Genomic DNA, 23,381 nt, shown 5'->3' on the forward strand with positions numbered 1-23,381 from the left:
GAAGCAAGATTACGCAAGAAGACTGTGGTGTGTGAAGAACAGTTTGAGTTCATGTCTGGAAGAGGAATGACTGATGCAATACATGCTTTAAGGCGGATAGCGGAGACACACGGGGAGCTACAAGCCGATCTACATATGGCTTTCATTGATTTGGAGAAAGCATATGACAGAGTCCCAAGGGACGAAATATGGAGAAGCACGAGAGAGCAGTGCGTGCTGGAGAAGTATGTGAGGTTAGTGAAGGAAATGCACAGAGGAGCAATGACACAGGTGAAAAGTAGTGTGGGCATGACAAAGGAGTTTCCAGTAAAAGTAGGGTTACATCAAGGGTCTGTGCTTAGTCCCTACCTCTTTGACCTGATTATGGATGTGCTGGTGAAAGATGTGAAGAAGGAAGCATTGTGGAATATGATGTTTGCAGATGATGTGGTTCTTTGTGAGCAGAGCATCGACACACTTGAGGAAAAGCTGGAGGATTGGAGGAAGGCACTAGAAGAAAAAGGGATGAAAATTAGCAGGACAAAGTCAGAATATTTAGCACTGAAGGATGTGCAGATGAGGTCTACCAAGATCCAGGATGATGAGCTGAAATCGGTCTGCAAATTTAAATACCTGGGGTCGTAAATACAGAGAGAGACAGAGGACTGGAAAGTGAGATACAACACAGAATAAATTGTGATTGGAACAACTGGATGAAAATGAGTGGAGTGTTGTGTGACAAGAAGGTGAGCATTGGGTTTAAAGGGAAAGTGTACAAATCGGTGGTAAGGCCAGCTATGATATACAGGGCAGAGACATGGCCAATCACAGTAACCCAGGAAAGGAAGATGGAAGTGACGGTAAATGAGGATGCTGAGGTGGACGTGTGGGATAACAAGGACAGGATTAGAAATGAATTTGTTAGAGGAGCTGTGAAAGTGCGCCCATGGGGAAAAAGATACAAGAGAGCAGACTAAGGTGGTATGGACACTTACAGAGAAAAGGGGAAGAGTATATCGGAAACAGAGTTGAAGATATAAAGATTGAAGGAGAGGAAGACCGAAGATGAGGTGGAAGGGTAAGATATCCGGGGACCTAAGGGAGAAAGGATGGAAGAAGGAAGAGGCAATGGATAGAGTACTATGGAGGAGAAGGATCCAGAAGAGCAACGCCGACCCTACGTGACGTGGGACAAGGCGATGATAAAGAAGAAGAAGACGAGTGTGTTGTAAGGATAACTCCCATCCTTGCAGTTCAGAAAAGCTGGTATTAGTGAGGAGGATCCAGATGGCTGGGTTGCCATTGAAATCAAGCATGTTATGCTTAGCTCCATGTTGAGCTACAGGTGGTCCACTTTTCTCTTGGCCACAGTAAGGCATTGGGCATTCATTGTAGTGGATAGCTGGTTGGTAGTCATACCAATATAAAAAGCTAAACAATGATTGCAGCACAACTGATACACGACATGACTGCTTTCACTGGTGGCCTGGCTTCTGATAAGGTAGGGATAAGCCTGTGACTATTGGCATAGGAAGTATGCGGTGTGTGGATTGGCCAGGTGTGGGGTATACTAGGTTGGTGGGGCAGCAGAACATCACTTTAGGAGGGTTGGGAAGGGTCATATAAGGGTACGATGATTGATAATCCAAACCCCGACGAAGGATGTGGTTTGGTTGTTCCAGTCGGGGTGGGTATTTGGTGATGAGGAGATGCTCCTTTATAGCTGAATCTTGAGGGTGGTGGGATTTTTTGTGTGTGTGTGTGGGGGGGGGGGGGGGGGATATGACGTGGGAAATCTATTTGGGGACTAGAGTCTGGGGGATAGTGCATATCTGTGAAGGCCTTTGTGATATCTTCAGCATACAGTGCAAGGGAGTTGCAGATACAACATCCACAGGTGGCTAGATTGCATGGGAGGTTGAGAAGAACCAAGTGAAGTGGATGGAAATAAGGTGTTGAGGTTGTGAAGGAATGAGGATAGGGTGTGTGATCACAAAATATATCTAGCATTCTTTTTCATTGTGCATGCCAGCCTGCAACTGACAGCCTCATGTATGTAATGAGTAGCAATCAATCCTTTCAATTGTTATCTTCTCTTATTACATTTGTTCTTGTTTTTTAAACTCAAAATATGCTGTTGTAGGTTAGCACTTTCTTCTGCCAACCCTTTCAGTTGTACTGTGGCATATTTATACCTGCAACAGTTGTGTAGTTTTTCTCATTGCACTTTGTAACAAAAGTAATTCTTATATCCAGAAAAAAAAACTTTCATTATGGAGGACCACAAGACAGGGCTCAGTGCAAAAAGAAGACAGTCACAACTTTCTGTGTCTCAAAACTTCAGTTTCTGAACAGTTTTCATTCCCCCTTCCCATTTTATTTCCTATTTACTTTGTTAGTAGAGGATCTCTTTCAAATAATCTAATAAGATGTCTGGTTTCCATAGTGTCTCAATTTGCATGCTCTGGTTGCTCCTTTCCCTGCACTCAGTGTAAATAAAAAATCATATGCACACAGACTAACAGACTAATGTGAGCAATGAACTGATAAATTAGTTGTATTGGATGGAGAAAATCTGCTTGCAGAATATCATCAAAGGATAAATGTGTAGACAGGCAAAAAACTGGCTTCTGCTAGGAGTCCCTGTTTGCAAAAGCTAGCAGAGAAACTGGGGACAAGAAAACATATTCCAATATATTGAAGGTCTATGTAAATGATGCTAAGGAACAAAACATAAGGGCACCATAGTATTATATACCACCCAGAAAATTATACTTTCTTTAAGAATAATCAACCTTTTTGTAATGTTTTTGCATTTACCTGACAAAGAGGGTGAAGGTCCTTTAGAACTGCCATACAGTCTTGTACTGTAACCTGAATCATTATGAAGATCACTAGCTTCATGTGTTGGGCTGTAGACACCAACACGCTGCCTGGCCAATTGTGAGGCATCAGGCTGAGGGCAGACATTTTCATAATTTGGCACCACTGCGGCAGCCTGACCTTCACACTCATCTTCACTTGAATCTGAGCTATCACCAACTCGCTCAGATGGATGACTGTAGCACTTCTGGATGGCTGTAAATACAGATAGTACTTGCATGATATGGAATACATTTTCTTTTAGAATGATGCACATATAAATGTATTTTAAAATGCCCTCACCATATTAGTAAGCAAAATTAATTACTTATAATTATATTGTCCAAATACTTTTTGTTGATAAGAAAATAACTCCATAGATAAAGTACTGTAAATTATTTGATTTCTTTTTTAGTTGGTACATTGAAAGCCACATTTTCAGTTGTTTGTAGTTCACATTTTAAGTAGGTGTAATATTGTCAGATGAGTCCCACCACCGCAGTAATTCATCTAGAGCAAAGATTCAAAATCAGAAATTCTAATTGTCTGGATACTATTTATATGTACTGCACACATTTTCAAACTTTTCCTTTTTTGTGGTGGGGGGGGGGGGGGGGGGGGGGAGTGTGAGTATCTTCAGACCAAGTTGACGAAATATAAATATGTTTTTTACACTATTGGCCATTTAAAATTGCTACACCACAAAGATGACGTGCTACAGGCGCGAAATTTAACCGACAGGAAGAAGATGCTGTGATATGCAAATGATTAGCTTTTCAGAGCATTCACACAAGGTTGGCGCCGGTGGCGACACCTACAACGTGCTGACATGAGGAAAGTTTCCAACCGATTTCTCATACACAAACAGCAGTTGACCGGTGTTGCCTGGTAAAACGTTGTTGTGATGCCTCGTGGTAAGGAGGAAAAATGCGTACCATCATGTTTCTGACTTTGATAAAGGTCGGATTGTAACCTATCGCGATTGTGGTTTGTGGTATCACAAAATTGCTGCTCACGTTGGTCAAGATCCAATGACTGTTTAGCAGAATATGGAATCGGTGGGTTCAGGAGGGTAATACGGAACACTGTGCTGGATCCCAACGGCCTCGTATCACTAGCAGTCGAGATGACAGGCATCTTATCCGCATAGCTGTAACGGATCGTGCAGCCACATCTCGATCCCTGAGTCAACAGATGGCGACATTTGCAAAGACAACAACCATCTGCACGAACAGTTCGATGACATTTGCAGCAGCATGAACTATCAGCACGGAGACCATGGCTGCGGTTACCCCTGACGATGCATCACAAACAGGACGCGCCTGCGATGGTGGACTCAACGACGAACCTGGGTGCACGAATGGCAAAATGTCATTTTTTTCAGATGAATCCAGGTTCTGTTTACAGCATAATGATGGTCGCATCCGTGTTTGGTGACATCACCGCACATTGGAAGCGTGTAATTGTCAGTGCCATGCTGGCGTATCACCCGGCGTGATGGTATGGGGTGCCATTGGTTACACATCTCGGTCACCTCCTGTTTGCATTGACGGCACTTTGAACAGTGGATGTTACATTTCAGATGTGTTACGACCCGTGGCTCCCTTCATTCGATCCCTGCGAAACCCTACATTTCAGCAGAATAATGCATTACCGCATGTTGCACGTCCTGTACGGGCCTTTCTGGAGAAAGAAAATGTTCGACTGCTGCCCTGGTTAGCAAATTCTCCAGATCTCTCACCAACTGAAAACGTCTGGTCAATGGTGGTCGAGCAACTGGCTCATCACAATACGCCAGTCACTACTCTTGATGAACTGTGGTATCGTGTTGAAGCTGCGTGGGCAGCTGTACCTGTACACGCCATCCAAGCTCTGTTTGACTCAGTGCCCAGGTGTATCAAGGCCATTATTACGGCCAGAGGTGGTTGTTCTGGGTACTGATTTTTCAGGATCTATACACCCAAATTGTGTGAAAATGTAATCACATGTCAGTTCTAGTATAATTTATTTTTCCAATGAATACCCATTTATCATCTGTATTTCTTCTTGGTGTAGCAATTTTAATGGCCAGTAGTGTAATTTAGTGGACATACAATTGTTTTATTAAATACCTCCCCCCACCCCCCTCCCCACTGTATCAACTGCCATAAACTGAATTTCTTCTTAATTTTTTACTTATTTCATCCACTACTACAAACAATATCACATGCAGTTATTGCCTGCTTTTAAAAGCAAACAAACAATTCTTGGCTTCCAAATCTGTTGTCAACATAAGGAGTATACCCTCATTCCAAATAGTTCTCTTCATGGTGATGTTGAATTCAATTTATGTAATTGCACCAACATACAAGACAAAATTTTCATATGTGAATAGTCCATCAGTCATTGAGGATTGTTTTCAATCCAAACTTTTTGTTTGGTTCAGATACACTGTTTGAAATAACTGCAATTTCAACTAAAATTGGTTTTTGCCACTGGAAAGCTTTTATCATGGATCAAAAGGTTATCAGAAAACTACATGAACTTTGCCATTAGTATTCTCAATTTTGAATACAGTTTCTGCTTTGGTAACAACAAAGTTATTGAAGTGGAACATTCTTGGAAGTAACACAGAATGATTTCAGAATATAAATTTGTTGGAAACTGAAGTGTTCAAAAGTACTTTTCAGGACCAGCGATTGACAGTTTTCAACTCTTTCATCCAGGGCATGAGGGATGACAAATAGCAACAAAGCTTGTTATGTCCAGTATCTTTGAAATTTGAAAAATACTAGCCATTTCATCAGTATTTCTTAGTACATGCATAACTGGTTGAAAATCGCTTCTTCCCCTTTACAAATATACCCAAAGCATATTATATTTCAAAGAGTTTCACAGTGTCTTTCAGATTACTGATATTCTGAAGAACTAATTAAATATCCGCCAGGAAAAATAGACTACATGTGTGGTTCGGGAATGGAACTCTCAGATGTTACAGAAATCATCAGTTATTGATATAAAAATTGTCACTGTCAGTTCTACTACCGGTAGAACCTAGAACCTCTATAACTTTTCTTAAAAAAAAAAAAAATAATAATAAAATAAAACAAAAATTACTGGACTGTGTCCTGCCTATAATGAATAGGACAATGGTAAGTGTAATCTGGTGTCAATACTGAAAAATATTAAAAAACATAAAGCATCCTTAAAATCAAACATCAGCATGCAAGTATTCCAACCAGGACTTTGAATAGCTACTGTGAGATTGTGACATGCTACAGCTGCGTGTTGCATCCAGAGAACACAGGAGTCAATCTAGTGGCACTAGTAAACATGTCCACAGCACTTCGGGGAAAGCTATCACACTGTATGTGAACATGTCCACAACACTCAGTTGGTTAACAGTACATCTACTTCAGATTTTACATTGCTTCTGTCTTGTATGTTTGCCTTTGTTGTTGTTGTTGTTTCACTAATAACATACACAACTTTTGTCACCTGGCACTGTTCACCTGTTGCAAGACCTTTTTTTATGCTAGACACCATGTGATGAAAAACTTGTTTTCTGCATTGCCAAACTTGAAAGTTGAATTATTCTTTTGAAAAATGCCAGGCTTGCAGGAGAATGAAATGACAACATAAATATTTTTTTTACTCATTCCAGAATGATTCTCACTCTGGAGCGGACTGTGTGCTCATTTGAAACTCCTGGCAGATTAAATCTGGGTGCCAGATTAGGATTCAGACTTGGAACCTTTGTGTTCTACTGACAGCCTGATGCAATCCTTTATCAATTATGTCACATGAGCAGCTTGTATGTTATTTTGGTGGTGGTGGTGGTGGTGGTGGTGGCGGCAGCGATGGTGGCAGCACTGTTAGAAGGGTAGGGTTAAACCTGATGCTGAAACATGGCATTCTCCTTTTTAAGATCAATAAGGGAGCTGTTGTGTGTCAAACACTCATCTAATGAGCAGTGTTTCATTGACAGTTTCAAAAGCCATCACTATATGACATATGGCAAAATTTGGCTAAGTCTGATAATGAAGAATTCAATGTTACCACCTCATTTCCCATTGCAAGTGCTGAATTCAGGATGCTGGCTTACTGTCTGGTGAACAGAGGACACATCTCATTTGCATAGGTTTTGCTAACAAAACTGTCTTCAGTCTCCAGTATTCAAATTGTTTTCCCCAGGCCAACCCCTCATATGTTTTAACGACCTCATAAGTACTCACTCATACATGTACCTTATTGCTTGTAGCAGAGAGTACTTTGTATACCACTATTATTTACCTCATTTCCTTTCCCAATTGTAAATGTATACAGGAAGAATGACTGCTGGGAAGTCTCTGTATGAACTTGAATTTGTCTAATTTTTCAGTTGTGGTCATTTTGCAAAATAATCTGGAAGTAAGTAATGTGCATGCTGGCTCTTCTTGGAATGGATGCTCAGAACTTTTAACAGTGAATCTTTCCATGATTCTCAGTGCCTCTCTTGTAACATATACTGCTGTAATTTAATCAGCATCTGTGTGACACTCATGTTTATTAAACATAATGATGATGAAGACACATACTTCTCTTTTTTTGTTTGGATAAATAATTTAGTTGCTACTGCACTGAAACTTTGCAGGTAGTGTTTTATTCACACACACACACACACAAACTCAAATTTACTGCACCTGTTTGTTCTTTTATTTTGTCTGATTCCCTCCCCCCCCCCCCCCCCTCTCTCTCTCTCTCTCTCTCTCTCTCTTTCTCATCCCTACTCTTTTTATTTGTCCTTTGCTTTTAACTGCTCTTTGTGTCTTGCTTTCTGTGTACTTTAACACTGTGTCATGAACTCTACTTTCAATTGAATGAGTATTTCCACAAATTCTGTCCTATCATCTGTATGGTGGTAATCCACTAAAAAGGCATTGATTAAAATCCAAACCAGAGCTGATATTCAAACATCAGTTCACTGGACACTTTAGTTGCTCATTGATTTCATCCTATACATTCATTACTAATTTTTCTATTGCTGCTAAAATAAAATCTGGCTGTAAAAGACAACTCCTGTGTTTTAATGAACATTAATGAAAACTGCAAGAAAAAGTGGAAAAGTATATATAAATACCTGTATGAGACATCTGCGAGTTCTGAAACCGTGCAACCATTTCAGGCACTGAATGTTGAAGTGGCAATGACACTTCTTGATCATTGCCTTTTTTATATGCCCTGTCATTTGAAGTTATTCTGTTCCCATCTACAACACCATCAGTCTTAAAAGTCTTATTAAGCCATCTGTCCATGCAGTTGCCAATAGTTTTCTGGTGCCTAATGTTGTCAGGGCGCTTGTGATTGGAGATATTTTGCAGGCGATCTTCTTCAATATGCTGTAGTGCTGTTGCATGACTAGATGACCTGAAAATGTAATTTATTATAAGGTTCAATCATTTTTCTCATGACTTGTGATGTGGCTTGTTGGAACTATTCCATCAGTTATGACTCCTGTGAATAACTAATATATTTTTGTACCCCTTTGCTTATTTCTCAGATCTTGTACTTGTCAGTAGTATGCCTCTGAGAGGTGTTGAAATATTTCAAAATGTCATCTAAGCTGTTTCCCACTTATTGTTAGATTCATTATTCAGGGTAATGTATTTGGTGTGCTGATTCTAATGCTGCACTTAGTTTTATTAGGAAATGAGTTAATTAGAAATTATACCTAAGTATAGCTTTTATTACTTGAAGTAATAAGCAAAACATTATGGGCTAATATGTATTTCTGGGCATTGTGACACCATTAGTTACAACTCTTAAATAACTTTTCTTTTTTAAACATCATTGGAATTTTTTTTTGTTTTTGTTTTTTAAATTAGAACAGTCTTGATTGCATAAATGTTTTCGTATGATAAAGACTGTTTTAATTTTTATAAATTTAAGTAATTTATTCAAAATTCTGTGAAACTAATTAATTTGGGATAATTAATATTCAGTTTTAGAAGGAGCTACGTTTCCAGTGCAGATTTTTGCCTCAGTGCTTGTTACACTCTAACATCTGCCACTGCGCATTTCTAAATCTAAATTTTATGCACTGGATGACTGAACCATTAAGATTTCCGTCTAACTTACAGTATTTCCCAATATGGCACTTGTACTCATAGGTAAGGTATTCCCAATGCGTATGCATAAAGTCATGCCATAAACTCTTTTAATTTCCTAGATTATTAGATCTATCATAAATCAAATTTTTTTATCTGTATTAATGATTAACATAGCCAATTTTCAAATGTGGAATTTCTGAAATAATAATGTTCAAATGCCAGTCTTTACATAGTTGGATACCACTAAGTTTGGAGTCTGTGTCCAGGCACGGTTGAGCTAACAGACATGTAACACCTATGTCAAATCTGCTCGTAGTATTTGCTCATCCAATAGTTATGTGCAAGTTGTTTGCAAAAATACATATATTGGTATCCGTGGAAACTCAGTACTGTCAATGTTTAAAAGCTTAAAGTAATTCCTGTAACTTAACTTAAGGAATATTTTGATTGAAATGTGTTGTTGTTAGGAGGATTGGATGGTCATTGTCATTAGAACAAACAGTTATTGGGAGTGGCGACTTTTATTAACGACTGAACTAAGTGAATTACTGCAGTGTACTTCTGTATGGCTATTTAATACTAGACAATAGTCTATGTGAACTTTTGTGATTTGTACAAATATGGCCTGCATTCTGTGTGACACTTAATTACTTTGTATAGTGACTTCTTAGAACTATCACTGATTATTGGGCAGTGCTTCATTAATTTAAGCTTCAGTAGCTTTACAATTTCCTGAGTAATTCTGCCACAGGACTGTTAGTTGCTTGTGAATGCTGACCTGATTTTAGTGGCTAATAATCTCATAAAATAAAAAAACTGGTCATCATCACAACAATATAACTTGGAGGTTAATAAATGCATAAAAAAATGCAACCTAAATTGTGGTGTTGTGTAAAGTTTTTTGAGCAAGCACCATCAAATGCTAAATAAGAGTTTCAGAGTCAAGACAAGAGACTGAAAGTCCTTCAAGGAGATGACGGAAGCCACAGAAATCAGATTATTGGCTTACAATTTGGTGCTCTATGGTTGAAGAGTTGTCCCATCCTAGCACAACTAAAAATTACTCAAGCATGTGAAGAACAATTCCACCTTAGCATAGTCATAACAATCTTAGGCGGTACCAAGTACAGTTTATGTGGGTGAGGAAGTTCATCTGCCCAGGCACAATAAAAACGAACTTATGAAGGACAACGATAAGTGAAAATAATTTTGAATTTGCAGATTAAAACGTGATACTGGGGGTTGTAGTGGCAGTGAACAGTGAAAACATTTCAAAAGGCATGGGTGAAACAAAACTGTGAATAGGGACAGTGCATTTAATTCAAATGACAAGAACAAGACTAACTATGACACAGCGTAACCAGCAAAACATGGATGCTGCCAAAGGAGGGGCTTCAGCCAATCAGAGATGAGAAGGTCGGCACTATTTTAGACAGAGCAACAGCCAGTGAGGATATTTGGCATGAAATTCAGCAGTAAATATTGCAAACTGATGCAGAAGTGTGAAAGGTAGACTAATTTTGATGGCTACACCTACCACCACTGAGACAATTTAAAGGTAAAATTGTTTGTTTTTTAAGTGTTCAGACAATATTGACGAACAGCCTGACAGGAAAATGAAAAACAGTGTAGATGGTGAGAGTGCACAGAAAATGTTGGAAACAAGTCTCTTAAATCACTGTTGATGAAGTTTGTGAATGAGAATATTCATAGCAAAAGTGACCGGTGGTTTCAGAGTAGAAATGAATACAAATTGTAGTGACATTAAATAGCAATTTAAAAACTGAGACAAGCATTTAGAGTTAATGAAAACCTGTTTCAAAAATAGGACATAAAATGTCAATGAATATGGGATCATTATTAGATGTTTGGAGTCAGAATCTACTGGAAAGAGGAGATGAGCTGGAAAAATGTATAGTGAGGGGCTAGAAGTTGATGTTATTGATTGTCAGAATGATTTAACTGAAGTAATGCAAATATGATCTGATGATAGTAATAAAATGGTCTTCCACACAAAGCAAATTGATGCTGTTGATATTGAGAAGGTGGGGGTAGCTAAAGAAAATGTTGATGTAACAACTGACGCATTTGACTATATTGAAATATGGTTTGCGCAGATGGTAAAAGAAAGTTTGACACAGTTGACAAGTATATAAGCAGACAAACAAAGAATGACAATATGTACAAAGGCCGTGATTCAAACCTGGGTCTTCTGCTCACTAGGCAGATGTGCTAACCACTACGCCAACCTGGCACAGTGGCTTTGCACAACTGCACAACTACCCCAGCATGCCTCTCCCCCCCCCCTCCCCCAATCCAAATTCCCATTCATGCCTCAGTCCGCTAGGTATTCTCCTTAAATCAGACAGCATTGCAGAGGCTCTACAACTATTTTGGAATGGCACCTCAGCATTGAATGAAACTAGGGTCCTGCCTGAAACACAGGCATAGGTGCTTTAGTCAAATTAAATTATATGTTTCCAAAGACCTTTCCAAGTCTCCCAAACATCAAAGTGGGTTGAGGTGTGAATGAGAATTTGGACTGGGGGGGGGGGGGGGCAGGCATGCTAGAGTAGTCTGGGCAGTTGTGTAAAGCCACTGTGCAAGTGTGGCGTAGTGGACAGAGTATTTGCCTAGTGAGCAGGCGACCTAGGTTCATATCTTGGCCTTGGTACAAATTTTCATTCATTGCTTCAGTCTGCATATATTCATCATAGATGTTGGAGACTTGAAAAGGTCTCTGGAATCATGTAGTTTCATTCAATTAAGGTTGAGAAGATTGAATTGTTAGTAATTAACAGTTGTAGTAATGAGATTCAGTTTATTTCAGTTAATGTAAATGATGGTGTGATGAAAGATTTACATGCTAGAAAGGCAAAGACTACCAAAACAAAGATGCATGTAGCGAAATTACCAGCAGTTGCTATGAAGAAATTGTTAGAAGCTGACAATGAGGTAAGTGGTGTAATGAATAAAGAAATAATTTTTGGGTTAACAGTAAAATACACAATTTTCAAAAATGATTTTTAATGTAAATATGCAAAAAGCAGTTTTCAATGTAGATGTACATGCGATTTTAATGAGTTTGCAATGTTAAAGGGAATTTAGTTTTGCGATGTGGAATTTTCAAAGATTTCATTGTATTTTGCAGTGGAGTGGCAGATGTTTTGAGAAAAAAATGTGGAATTTCACTAAATCTTACAAAATTAGATGGAAGGATAATGTCAATGTAAATGTGAATCCACCCAGTAGGTAGAGGTTACACTGCTCTTTAGTGAATATATTATCTGGCGAGTAACACCACCTAGCTGTGTGATTCTGTTCTTCCTTTCATAGGTCACTCTTTCCTCTTCTTATCAGTAGATTACAAGGAAATATAATCATCATCTACTTTCAACAGTTGTCGTGTATATAAAGGCTCACTATTTCAGTGGTTGGTTTTTTGTGTGTCAGTAAATGCAAGAAGTATGTAAGAGGATGAAAGCAATACAGTTAATGTTAAATCAGCTAAAATTATATCCTTACTGTGTTTAAGTGTAATACTATTGAACAATTTGTATAAATAATTTCAAGCTCTTCTCCAGCTTAATATATGGATTTCTACATCTACATCAACATCTACATCTACATCCATACTCCGCAAGCCACCTGATGGTGTGTGGCAGAGGGTACTTTGTGTACTTCTATCAGTCCTTCCTTCTATTCCAGTCTCGTATTGTTCGTGGAAAGAAAGATTGTCAGAATGCCACTGTGTGGTCTCTAATCTCTCCGATTTTATCCTCATGGTCTCTTCGCGTGATATACGTAGGAGGGAGCAATATACTGCTTGACTCCTCGGTGAAGGTATGTTCTCGAAACATCAACAAAAGCCCATACCAAGCTACTGAGCGTCTCTCTCGCAGAGTTTTCCACTGGTGTTTATCTATCATCTCCGTAACGCTTTTGCGATTACTAAATGATCCTGTAACGAAGCGCGCTGCTCTCTGTTGGATCTTCTCTATCTCTTCTATCAACAATATCTGGTACGATCCCACACCGGTGATCAGTATTCAAGCAGTGGGCGAACAAGTGTACTGTAACCTACTTACTTTGTTTTCGGATTGCATTTCCTTAGGATTCTTCCAATGGATCTCAGTCTGGCATCTACTTTACCGATGATTAATTTTATGTGTCATTACATTTTAAATCACTCCTACTGCCTACTCCCAGATAATTTATGGAATTAACTGCTTCCAGTTGCTGACCTGCTATATTGTAGCTAAATGATAAAGGATCATTCTTTCTATGTATTCGCAGCACATTACACTTGTCTACATTGAGATTCAATTGCCATTCCCTACACCATGCGTCAATTTGTTGCAGATACTCCTGCATTTCAGTATAGTTTTCCATTGTTACAACCTCTCGATATACTACAGCGTCATCCACAAAAAGACTTAGTGAACTTCCGATGTTATCCACAAGGTCATTTATGTATATTGTGAATACCAACGGTCCTACAAAACTCCCCTGCAGCACATCTGAAATCACTCTTACTTCGGAAGACTTCTCTCCATTGAGAATGACATGCTGCGTTCTATTATCTAGGAACTCTTCAATCCAATCACACAATTGGTCTGATAGTCCATATGCTCTTACTTTGTTCATTAAACAACTGTGGGGAACTGTATCAAACACCTTGTGGAAGTCAAGAAACACAGCATCTACCTGGGTACCCGAGTCTATGGCCCTCTTAGTCTCATGGACGAATAGCGCGAGCTGGGTTTCACATGATTGTCTTTTTCAAAACCCATGCTGATTCCTACAGAGTAGATTTCTAGTCTCCAGAAAAGTCATTATACTCGAACATAATATGTGTTCCAAAATTCTACAACTGATCGACGTTAAAGATATAGGTCTATAGTTCTGCAAATCTGTTCGACGTCCCTTCTTGAAAACGGGGATGACCTGTGCTCTTTTCCAATCCTTTGGAACATTACGCTCTTCTAGAGACATACGGGACACCGCTTCAAGAAGGGGGGGCAAGTTCCTTCCCCTATTCTGTAAAATTGAACTGGTATCCCATTAGGTCCATCGGCCTTTCCTCTTCTGAGCGATTTTAATTGTTTTTCTATCCCTTTGTCATCTATTTCGATATCTTCCATTTTGTAATCTGTGCGAAAATCTAGAGTAGGAACTACAGTGCAGTCTTCCTCTGTGAAACAGGTTCGGAAAAAGACATTTAGTATTTCGTCCTTTAGTCTTCATCCTCTGTTTCAGTACCATTTTTGTCACAGAGTGTCTGGGCATTTTGTTTTGATCCACCTACCACTTTGACATAAGACCAAAATTTCTTAGGATTTTCTGCCAAGTCAATACATAGAACTTTACTTTCGAATTCATTGAATGCCTCTCGCATAGCCTTCCTCACACTACATTTCGCTTCGTGTAATTTTTGTTTGTCTGCAAGACTTTGGCTATGTTTTTGTTTGCTGTGAAGTTCCCTTTGCTTCCGCAGCAGTTTTCTAACTCTGTTGTTGTGCCACAGTGGCTCTTTTCCATCTCTTACAATCTTGCTTGGCACATACTCATCTAATGCATATTGTACGATGGTTTTGAACTTTGTCCACTGATCCTCAACACTATCTGTACTTGAGACAAAACTTTTGTGTTGAGCCGTCAAGTACTCTGAAATCTGCTTTTTGTCACTTTTGCTAAACAGAAAAATCTTCCTACCTTTTTTAATATTTCTATTTACAGCTGAAATCATCAATGCAGTAACTGCTTTATGATCGCTGATTCCCTATTCTGCGTTAACTGTTTCAAATAGTTCGGGTCTGTTTGTTACCAGAAGGTCTAATATGTTATCGCCACAAGTCGGTTCTCTGCTTAACTGCTCAAGGTAGTTTTCAGATAATGCACTTAAAAAAAATTTCACTGGATTCTTTGTCCCTGCCACCCATTATAAACGTTTGAGTCTCCCAGTCTATATCTGGCAAATTAAAATTTCCACCCAGAACTATAACACGGTCGGGAAATCTACTCAAAATATTTTCCAGATTTTCCTTCAGGTGCTCTGCCACAACAGCTGCTGAGCCAGTGGGCCTATAGACACATCCTATTACCATGTTTGATCCTGCTTTAACCGTGACCTTCACCCAAATTATTTCACATTTCGGATCGCCGTCAATTTCCTTCAACACTATTGCACTTCTTATCGCTATAAACATGCCTCCACCTTCACTGTCCAGCCTGTCTCTGCAGTATACATTCCAATGTGAGTTTAGAATTTCATTACTGTTTACATTTGGTTTCTGTCAACTTTCTGTCCCTGGGCATTGTGACCGTTTATTAATGAGAGCAGTTCTGGGACCTTTCTATAGACACTCCTGCAGTTTACTATTACCACATTAATATTTTTATTCCCTGTTGCATTTTGCCTACTACTACCTTGTCGCATCTCAGGAGGCATCTTGTTGGACCTAGGGAGGGAATTCTCTAACCTAAAAAACCCACATGTGCACTCCACACGTACTCCGTTAACCCTTGTAGCCGCTTCCTGCGTGTAGTGCATGCCTGACCTATTCAGGGGGACCCTACATTTCTCCACCTGATATTGGATGTCAAGAAATTTGCACCCCAGATCTCCGCAGAATCGTCTGAGCCTCTGGTTTAAGCCTTCCACTCAGCTCCAAATCAGAGGACCGCAATTGGTTCTGGGAACGCTACTACAAATAGTTAGCTCAGATTCCATCCCATGAGCGAGGCTTTCCGCCTTCAGCAACTCCGCCAACTGCCTGTATGAACTGAGGATGACCTCTGAACCCAGACAGCAGACATGAGCAACAATTTGCAGTTGGGTGCACCCAGTGCTCTCTATTGCCGCCAGCAGGGCCTCCTCCACATCTCGGATGAGACCCCCCGGCAAGCAGACAGAGTGAACACTAGCCTTCTTTCCCGACCTTTCTGCTATTTCCCTAAGGGGCTCCATCACCCGCCTAACATTGGAGCTCCCAATCACTAATAAACCCCTCCCTCCATGAGCCTGCTCGGACTTTGCTGAAGGAGCAGCCACATGTCCACTCACAGGCAGAGCGGGCGATGCCACACGGCCAGCCTCCACATTGGCCCTCTGCCTCGTGCAACGCGACTGCTGCTGGACCCGCCACTCCACTTGGGGAGAGGGTGGCCCAACCGCGCCCGGTACCCGCGAAGATGTCTCGACAACAGGGACCATGAGTGACGCATGTAACACCTGGGGTGTACCAAGCGATACACCAGACTCCCCACTGCCACTACACTCCGAGGCAGCAGCCTGAAGACGGCTGACCGTGCCCATCAACACATTCAGCTGTTCACAAACAGTGGCCAGCTCCTCCTGCATCCGAACACAGCAGTCACACATCCTATCCATCCTAAGAAATCAACAATTTACTGTAGAAGGTTAATCAACTTTTAGCTAGACTGCTAATTCACTAAAGGTGGCTAATAGCTGAATAAACTGTGGTTACTAGACACTTCTTGGAAACAATGAAAATAAGCACTATCTGTCTCTGGACTGGATTCAAAACAAACACAAAATCTATGGAACACTATTACTAGTACTCGAAAATTAAAGCTTCCTAAAAGCATAAACACATGGAAAAGAAGTGACAAGTAAGAAAACACAGTTAATACTTAAATTTACCTAGCTCACTGTACAGCAGATGTGAAGAAGATGGCAGTTATCAATCAATAAGGTTTTGAGCAAACACCATCAAATACTGAATAATATTTTCAGCTTCAAAACAACAGACTAGCGTATTACTGAGGAGATGGCGGGGACTACAGAAAATCTAGTTGGGCTTACAGTTTGAAACAAAACATATAGATGTTGCAAGAAGGCTGCACTGTCCTAACACAGGTATCTCTTGAGCTGAATAGCTAGTTAACTTAACATTTGTGGCACGCAACAGAGGTGTGCCCAGCAGTTTGTAAGTGTCTTGATTGATAAGTGAAACTGCAGCTCCGGTATCGAAGCAACAACTCTTACTTGTTCTGAGAGTGCCCAACACTTTTGGTCAGAAACGAATGTTTAGTTTTTTATTGACAAATGACTCTCATCATATAGCAAAAGAATTGTTCAAAGAGGTGATTGCCTGTCTCAATGTTTGCATTACAATGTAATTCAATGACAGCATTAAACTCTTGGTTCAAAATAATTTTCTCCTCATTTCTTTATGAGAGGAGAGTAACACTGCTCCACCAGTACACTACACAGTGTATTATTGAGGTATGAATTTCATGGGGAAAATTAAATACTATCAGTATGATTTTTACACTGGAGGTTTGGGAAACCATGTAGTTGTCCATGAAACAAAGTCCTTCACAAGTTATGTCTGGTAATTTAGCACAACTGCAAATCATCCAGAACAGGAAGGTGGTCATCATCAGTCATAATATCATCTGCATTTTATTTCATTAGATTTCATCTAACAGCACAGCTATCGTCAGAGATGTAAGCAAAATCAAGACAGGAATCGGCACCAAAAAAGCACACTAACCAAGAATTGTGTCACAGTTGTGCCAATTGCACAATTACATACTTTTATAGGTACTCATATAGACTAAGCATAGTTATAATGACACACATTATAACAAAATTTTACCATGTACAAACATCACTCAAACTGAGGCTGCTGTTTACAGATCCATATGGTTAGACTCTGTTTACATGATGTTGGATGGCCAATGCCATCTATTTCCATTATCTATATATTCCCTTTGTCAGAAATGTTCCAGGCCTGATTTTTTTTAAAAACAGAAAATTGCGCTTACCAATTAATGAACCTAGTGATTATTGAAGAAGTCCCCTTGGCTATCTTTAAACAGTTGCCAATGTTTCTGTAGGTCTTGGAAGCAAGCAGGGAAATTTTCAACTACAATGCGTATAAGCTCATTTGTCACAGCCTGTTGGATGTCAGTGATATCTTGATGAAGCTTCCCTTTCAGTCACCTTCTCACTCACAGAAACAAGAAAAAAATGCAACGTGAGAAGTCAAGTGAATATGGTAGATGTGAGATGCCAATATCAGAATGTCTGGCCAGATTCTCAGTAACAAATAAAATAGTATGAGGTCTTGCATTGTCATGCAGTGAGAACTAGTCCTGAAAAGCCACAATTCTGGGTGGCAATGTCGAAGTCGAATTGTTTGTTGCAAACATATCAAGACTTCATTGTAAAGATTCTGGTTCACTGTTTCACCTGGAGGAACATACTCATGGTGAACTAATCCTTTACTATCAAAGAATGCGGTCCACACTGTCTTTGTTTTCAAAGGTTGTCACTTGACCTTTTTCAAGGCTGGTGATCCAGGATTCTGCCATTCAGCACATTGACGCTTTGTGTGAGGGTCACACACATTGGTGACACCAACTTTCATCCCCAGAAATAATCTTTGACAGAAATTTGGGATCATGTCTGGTTCTATCGAATAGTACAGCAAAAATTCTGTGCCTTTCTTCTTTCTGGTAATCTGTTAAGTGTGCAAGAGATGAGTTTTGCATTAAGTTTCCATTTCCCTAAATCTTCATGTAAAATCTTATCACACATGTCACAATTCAAATTAAGTTCTTCTGATATCGACACACAGTTACAAGAAGATCTTGCAGTAACTGCCTTACACACTCCATGTTTGCATCGATACGTGCTGTAGGTGGGTGACCAGCCGTGGGATCATCTTGCACTAAATCTCTGCCTTCACGAAATCTTTTGTGCCACTCAAAAACACAACTTCTTGAAAGTGCCTTGTCTGCATATGCTTGCTTAATCATTATCCATGTGTCAGAAGCGGTTTTCCTAAGATTAATGTAGAACTTAATGTTCACTGTTTTCTCACAATCAGCATCCATTGTGTCACTATAACTAGTGCACCAAGAACTCAAACTGTGTGTTGCTAAGCACAACCCTGCCACCTAGTGAGTTTGTGTGGAAACATGGCCAAGGTCATTTCAAGGATGCACACATACCAGGTAACATAAACACGTCATTTGTTCCTTTTTAGTACTGCAAACTCAGAAATAAAAAAACCTGTTGTGGAACTTTTCTGACAAAGGGGGTGTATAAGAAATGACTGAAGATAAAATTTATACATGAGAATAAAATGAATTCAAATAATAATAATAGTAGAATACAATTTTGTCTGGCAGCATATAAATTACAATAAGTGTTGTGGCAAATATTGCAATATGTTAAGTTTGTTATAATGAAGTACATTAAAACGTGTTAAAAAATTTATCATTATCGTAAAATACAACAAAATGTCTATAATATACTTGCTAGCAAATTTCAAAAAACTTAAATGGCATTAATTAATATTAAAAACTTCATTACAAAGTGTCCAATCTGCAAATACTGGAAAGACAACATACATTTTTAGTCATACAGTTTGTAATCATATGGTACACTTCCAGTATTTCAGATTGTACACTCTGTGATGTAGTTTTTAACATCAGTGTGTGCTATTTTAGTTTTTTGAAACTTTCTAACAAGCTTATTATAAAGATTTTATTGTATTTTACTTTCACCTGATTCAAAATTTCATTACATAGTGTCAACACAAATTTGTATTGGTAATTATTTTGTAATCCAAAAATGTAACATATAAATTGTAGAATCGACAACTGTAATTTTGATGCCAGTTTGTTACTCCTATTTTAATATTCTAAGGATTAAAGTTTTTTTAACACATTTATGCTTGTACATGCTAAAATTACAGTGTAATATGTGCCATTATAACTAAGCTGAGTCTACATGAGTATCTGTAATGGTCTGAGGGTGGGTGGGTGATTTGGGGGTTGGGACCAAACACCGAGGTCATCGGTTCCATCAAAATGGGGAAGGAATTCCGGCCGTTCCCTTTTGAAGGAACCATTCCAGCATTTGCTTGAATCAATTTTGGGAAATCATGGAAAACCTAAATCAGGATGGCCGAACGTGGGTTTGAACCGCTGTCCTTCCGAATGAGAATCCAGTGTGCTAACCGCTGTACTGTCTCGCTCATTATAATGGTTTGAAATTTTGCAATTGGCTTTGTGTACAGCTGTGACATGGTTCTTGGTTAGAGTGCTTTTTTCTGCTGCTTCCTGTGTTATTTTTGTATCAATAGCACTGATGATAGCTGCATTATTGGGTGAAATCTAGATCTGCAATAAAATACGGATGATATTACGACTGATGATGACCTTTTTTCTTTCCCCTGGATTACATCAGTCATAGGGCACAATTATTCCTATGGAGTCAAATCTGATGAACTGTATATCATAATTTTATATTACATGAAATTACCATTGTCTGAATAAATCAATAAATTTATTTTTTTCCTTTCCCAATATTAAATTATATTCTCTTGCAGCACATGTGAAGTTCATAAAGTGGTGGGGGAAAATAATGTAAAAACTTGTGGCACTGGTGGTACTGTTATTCAACAAGAAGAATTGTGTATGGTGGTAGGGGAATGAATCTGGGTTGTAGACATCCCAGAGTTATTCGATTCGAACATCAAGCAAACTGTGAAGAAAACCAGAGAAAGACTTGGAAAGAAAACTGAAGTTCAGGGAGAAGAAACAAAACATTAAGGCAAGCCATTGGGATTGTAATTTTGTCAGAAATGGCAAAGGACTTGGAAGACCGATTGAATGGCAAGGATGGTGTCTTGAAAAGATATTATATGGTACAAATGGCTCTGAGCACTATGGGACTCAACTGCTGTGGTCATCAGTCCCCTAGAACTTAGAACTACTTAAACCTAACTAACCTAAGGACATCACACACACCCATGCCAGAGGCAGGATTCGAACCTGCGACCGTAGCAGCAGCGCGGCTCCGGACTGGAGCGCCTAGAACCGCACGGCCACGACGACCGGCAGAGATTATATGATGAAACAACAAAAGTAAGTGAGGGTAATGGAATGTAGTTGGATGAAATCAGGTGGTGCTGAGGAAATTAGGTTAGGAAATGAAAACTAGTAAAGGTTTTTTGTAAGTTGAACAGAAAAGTAACTGGTGGGTGCTCAAGTAGAGTGGATATAAAATTCAGAATGGCACTAGCTGGAAAAGTGTTTCTGGGAGGGAATTGTTAACAAATGCTGAGTATTAGATGGGTACATCAGATAACTAGTGAACAGGTACTGAATTAAACTATGTAACTGGGCAATGAAAACCACTCTCATGAAAAAACTAAAGTGTAGAAAATCTCTCAGAAATGGAACCTGGGACAGAGTGCAATTGCCAAGGGGCTACATACCACCTCTATGGTTTGAAAAGTTCTCGGAACGGAATAGAAAAAAAAGTACTTACATCACTGAAACTTTTTTTATTTTTCAACGTAGTCTCCTTGTAGATTAATGCACATGCACCTTGACCCCATCTCAAAAATGAGTTTCCTCCAGGCCTCCAAAATAGTTGTCAACTCTGGCTATCAATTCTTCATTTGAAGTGAATCTTCATCCACCAAGAAAAATTTTCAGTTCTGGTAAGGGATGGAAGTCTGATGGAGCCATATCAGGTGAATAAGGTGCGCGTGGCAACAATTCATGCCTTAGTTCATGTAATTTTGCCATGGCAATGGTAAATGTTTTTGATCCAGTGTCAAGAGTCGCGGAACCCATCTTGCAGATAATTTTTTCATTTCTAATTCTTCAGTTAAAATGTGATATACCCTTTCAGATTACATCTGGCAAGCATGAGCAATTTCATGCACTTTCAATTACCATTTTGCACACTTTTGCAATGATTTCTGGAGTAGTGACATCTTGCCCGACCACTGTGCAGATCATCATCTAAGCTCTCCTGACCAAATTTAAATTCATTTGTAGACTTGGAAACAGTTGAATATGAAGGAGCAGAGCCCCCAGTGTATTCTGGAAATCAGCATGAATGTCCTTTGCTTTCATATCTTTCTTTATGAAGTACTTAATCACTGCTTGAATCTCAATTTTTTCCATCTTTGCAAATCACTACATGGGAACAACAACAGAGCCACATCACTGTCACAGCTCTTTTCCAAGAGCCCTGACATGGCATGTTTTTACAGGCAACAGTCCAATGAATATCACATGAACAACTCATTGTGCTAGTGCTGACCTCTCATGGTGATTCTGAGAACTTTTCAAACCATCCTCGTACGACCAATCTAATGGACGAAATAAAAATGCTAATACCTCCAAACATTTTTTTCGAGCTCAACAGAATTTCTCCTGCAACACTCATTACACTGTCTTCCCTGTAGAAAAAAGTATGGAACAGAATGTCTTAGGTACAATCTATGGTTCAATGCCAAAATGAAAGTTTCCTTCTGTGAAGAACTGATGTGATAATCAAGATAACTATAGAATATTTTGTGTAAGTAAAGTAAAGCTTTCTGTAACAAAAAGGTAGTACTCATACTTCCTCTTTTTCCACAAAGGGTGGAATTACCCCGAAATATGTGTCAATTCACTCTGCCTCTCACTTATCTGGTAACTGTAGACATAGAGTAGATGCACTTAGAATTCTACTAACTTAGCTCTTACTTCTGTAAGACTAAAATAAAAGAGAGATGGAATTTAAATTTGCAGCACACTCAGGTCATAGTTGGGAGGCTCTTTGAGACATAGGATTATACATTCTCATTGCAGAGAACTGATGGCATCCACATGCAAGAGAAGACACACTGACTAAACTGTCAGTTAATAAATCAAAAGACTGGGTAGAGTTACACACTACAGACTATACCACCCTATACATCTATACTCTGCAAACCACAGTGCAGTGTGTGGCAGAGGGTACATCTCATTGTACCAGGTATTAGGATTATTTCTGTTCCATTCACATATGGAGCGCCAGAAAAATGATTACTTGAATGCCTCTAGTTGTGCTGTAACTATTCTAATCTTATCTATGTGAGCAATAAGTGGAGGGTTATAGTATATTCCTAGAGTCATCAGTTAAACCCAGTTCTTCAAACTTTGTTAGTAAACTTTCTCAGGATAGTTTATGTCTGTCTTCAGGAGTCTGCCAGTACAGTTTCTTCAGTATCTCTGTGACACTTTCCCATGGACCAAACAAAACAATGAACATTTGTGCTGCCCTTCTCTGTATACATTCAATATCCCTTGTTAGTTCTATTTGGTATGGGTCTGAGACACTTGAGCAATATTCTAGAACTGGTTGCACGAGTGATTTGTAAGCGATCTACTTGTGGACTGATTGCACTTCCCCAGTATTTTACTAATAAAGTGAAGTCTACCATCTGCTTTACCCATGACTGAGTGTATCTAATCATTCCATTTCATATCCCTACAAAGTGTTACAACTAGGTATTTGTAAGAGTTGGCCAATTCCAACAGTGACTCTTTGATATTATAGTCATAGGATACTATGTTTTTTTGTTTTTTTTTGTTTTATGAAGTGCATAGCTCTAATTTTTTGAACATTTAAAACAAGTTATAAATCTTTGCACCATTTGAAATCTT

General features: G+C 39.1%; 1 protein-coding gene across 1 annotated transcript in view; it reads right to left on the minus strand.

Annotated features, from left to right (window-relative positions):
• LOC126162033 (ankyrin repeat domain-containing protein 6) overlaps window positions 1–23,381 on the minus strand; it is a 688,216-nt gene that overhangs the window by 7,367 nt on the left and 657,468 nt on the right. The window contains exons 13-14 of the mRNA XM_049918259.1: window positions 7,940–8,226; window positions 2,800–3,057 (exon numbers count right to left, since the gene is read on the minus strand). Of these exons, the coding sequence (XP_049774216.1) occupies window positions 2,800–3,057; window positions 7,940–8,226 (545 nt within the window). The remainder of the gene's footprint in view (window positions 1–2,799; window positions 3,058–7,939; window positions 8,227–23,381) is intronic.

Source organism: Schistocerca cancellata, chromosome 2, assembly GCF_023864275.1.
Source record: "Schistocerca cancellata isolate TAMUIC-IGC-003103 chromosome 2, iqSchCanc2.1, whole genome shotgun sequence".
Classification (NCBI taxonomy): domain Eukaryota; kingdom Metazoa; phylum Arthropoda; class Insecta; order Orthoptera; family Acrididae; genus Schistocerca; species Schistocerca cancellata.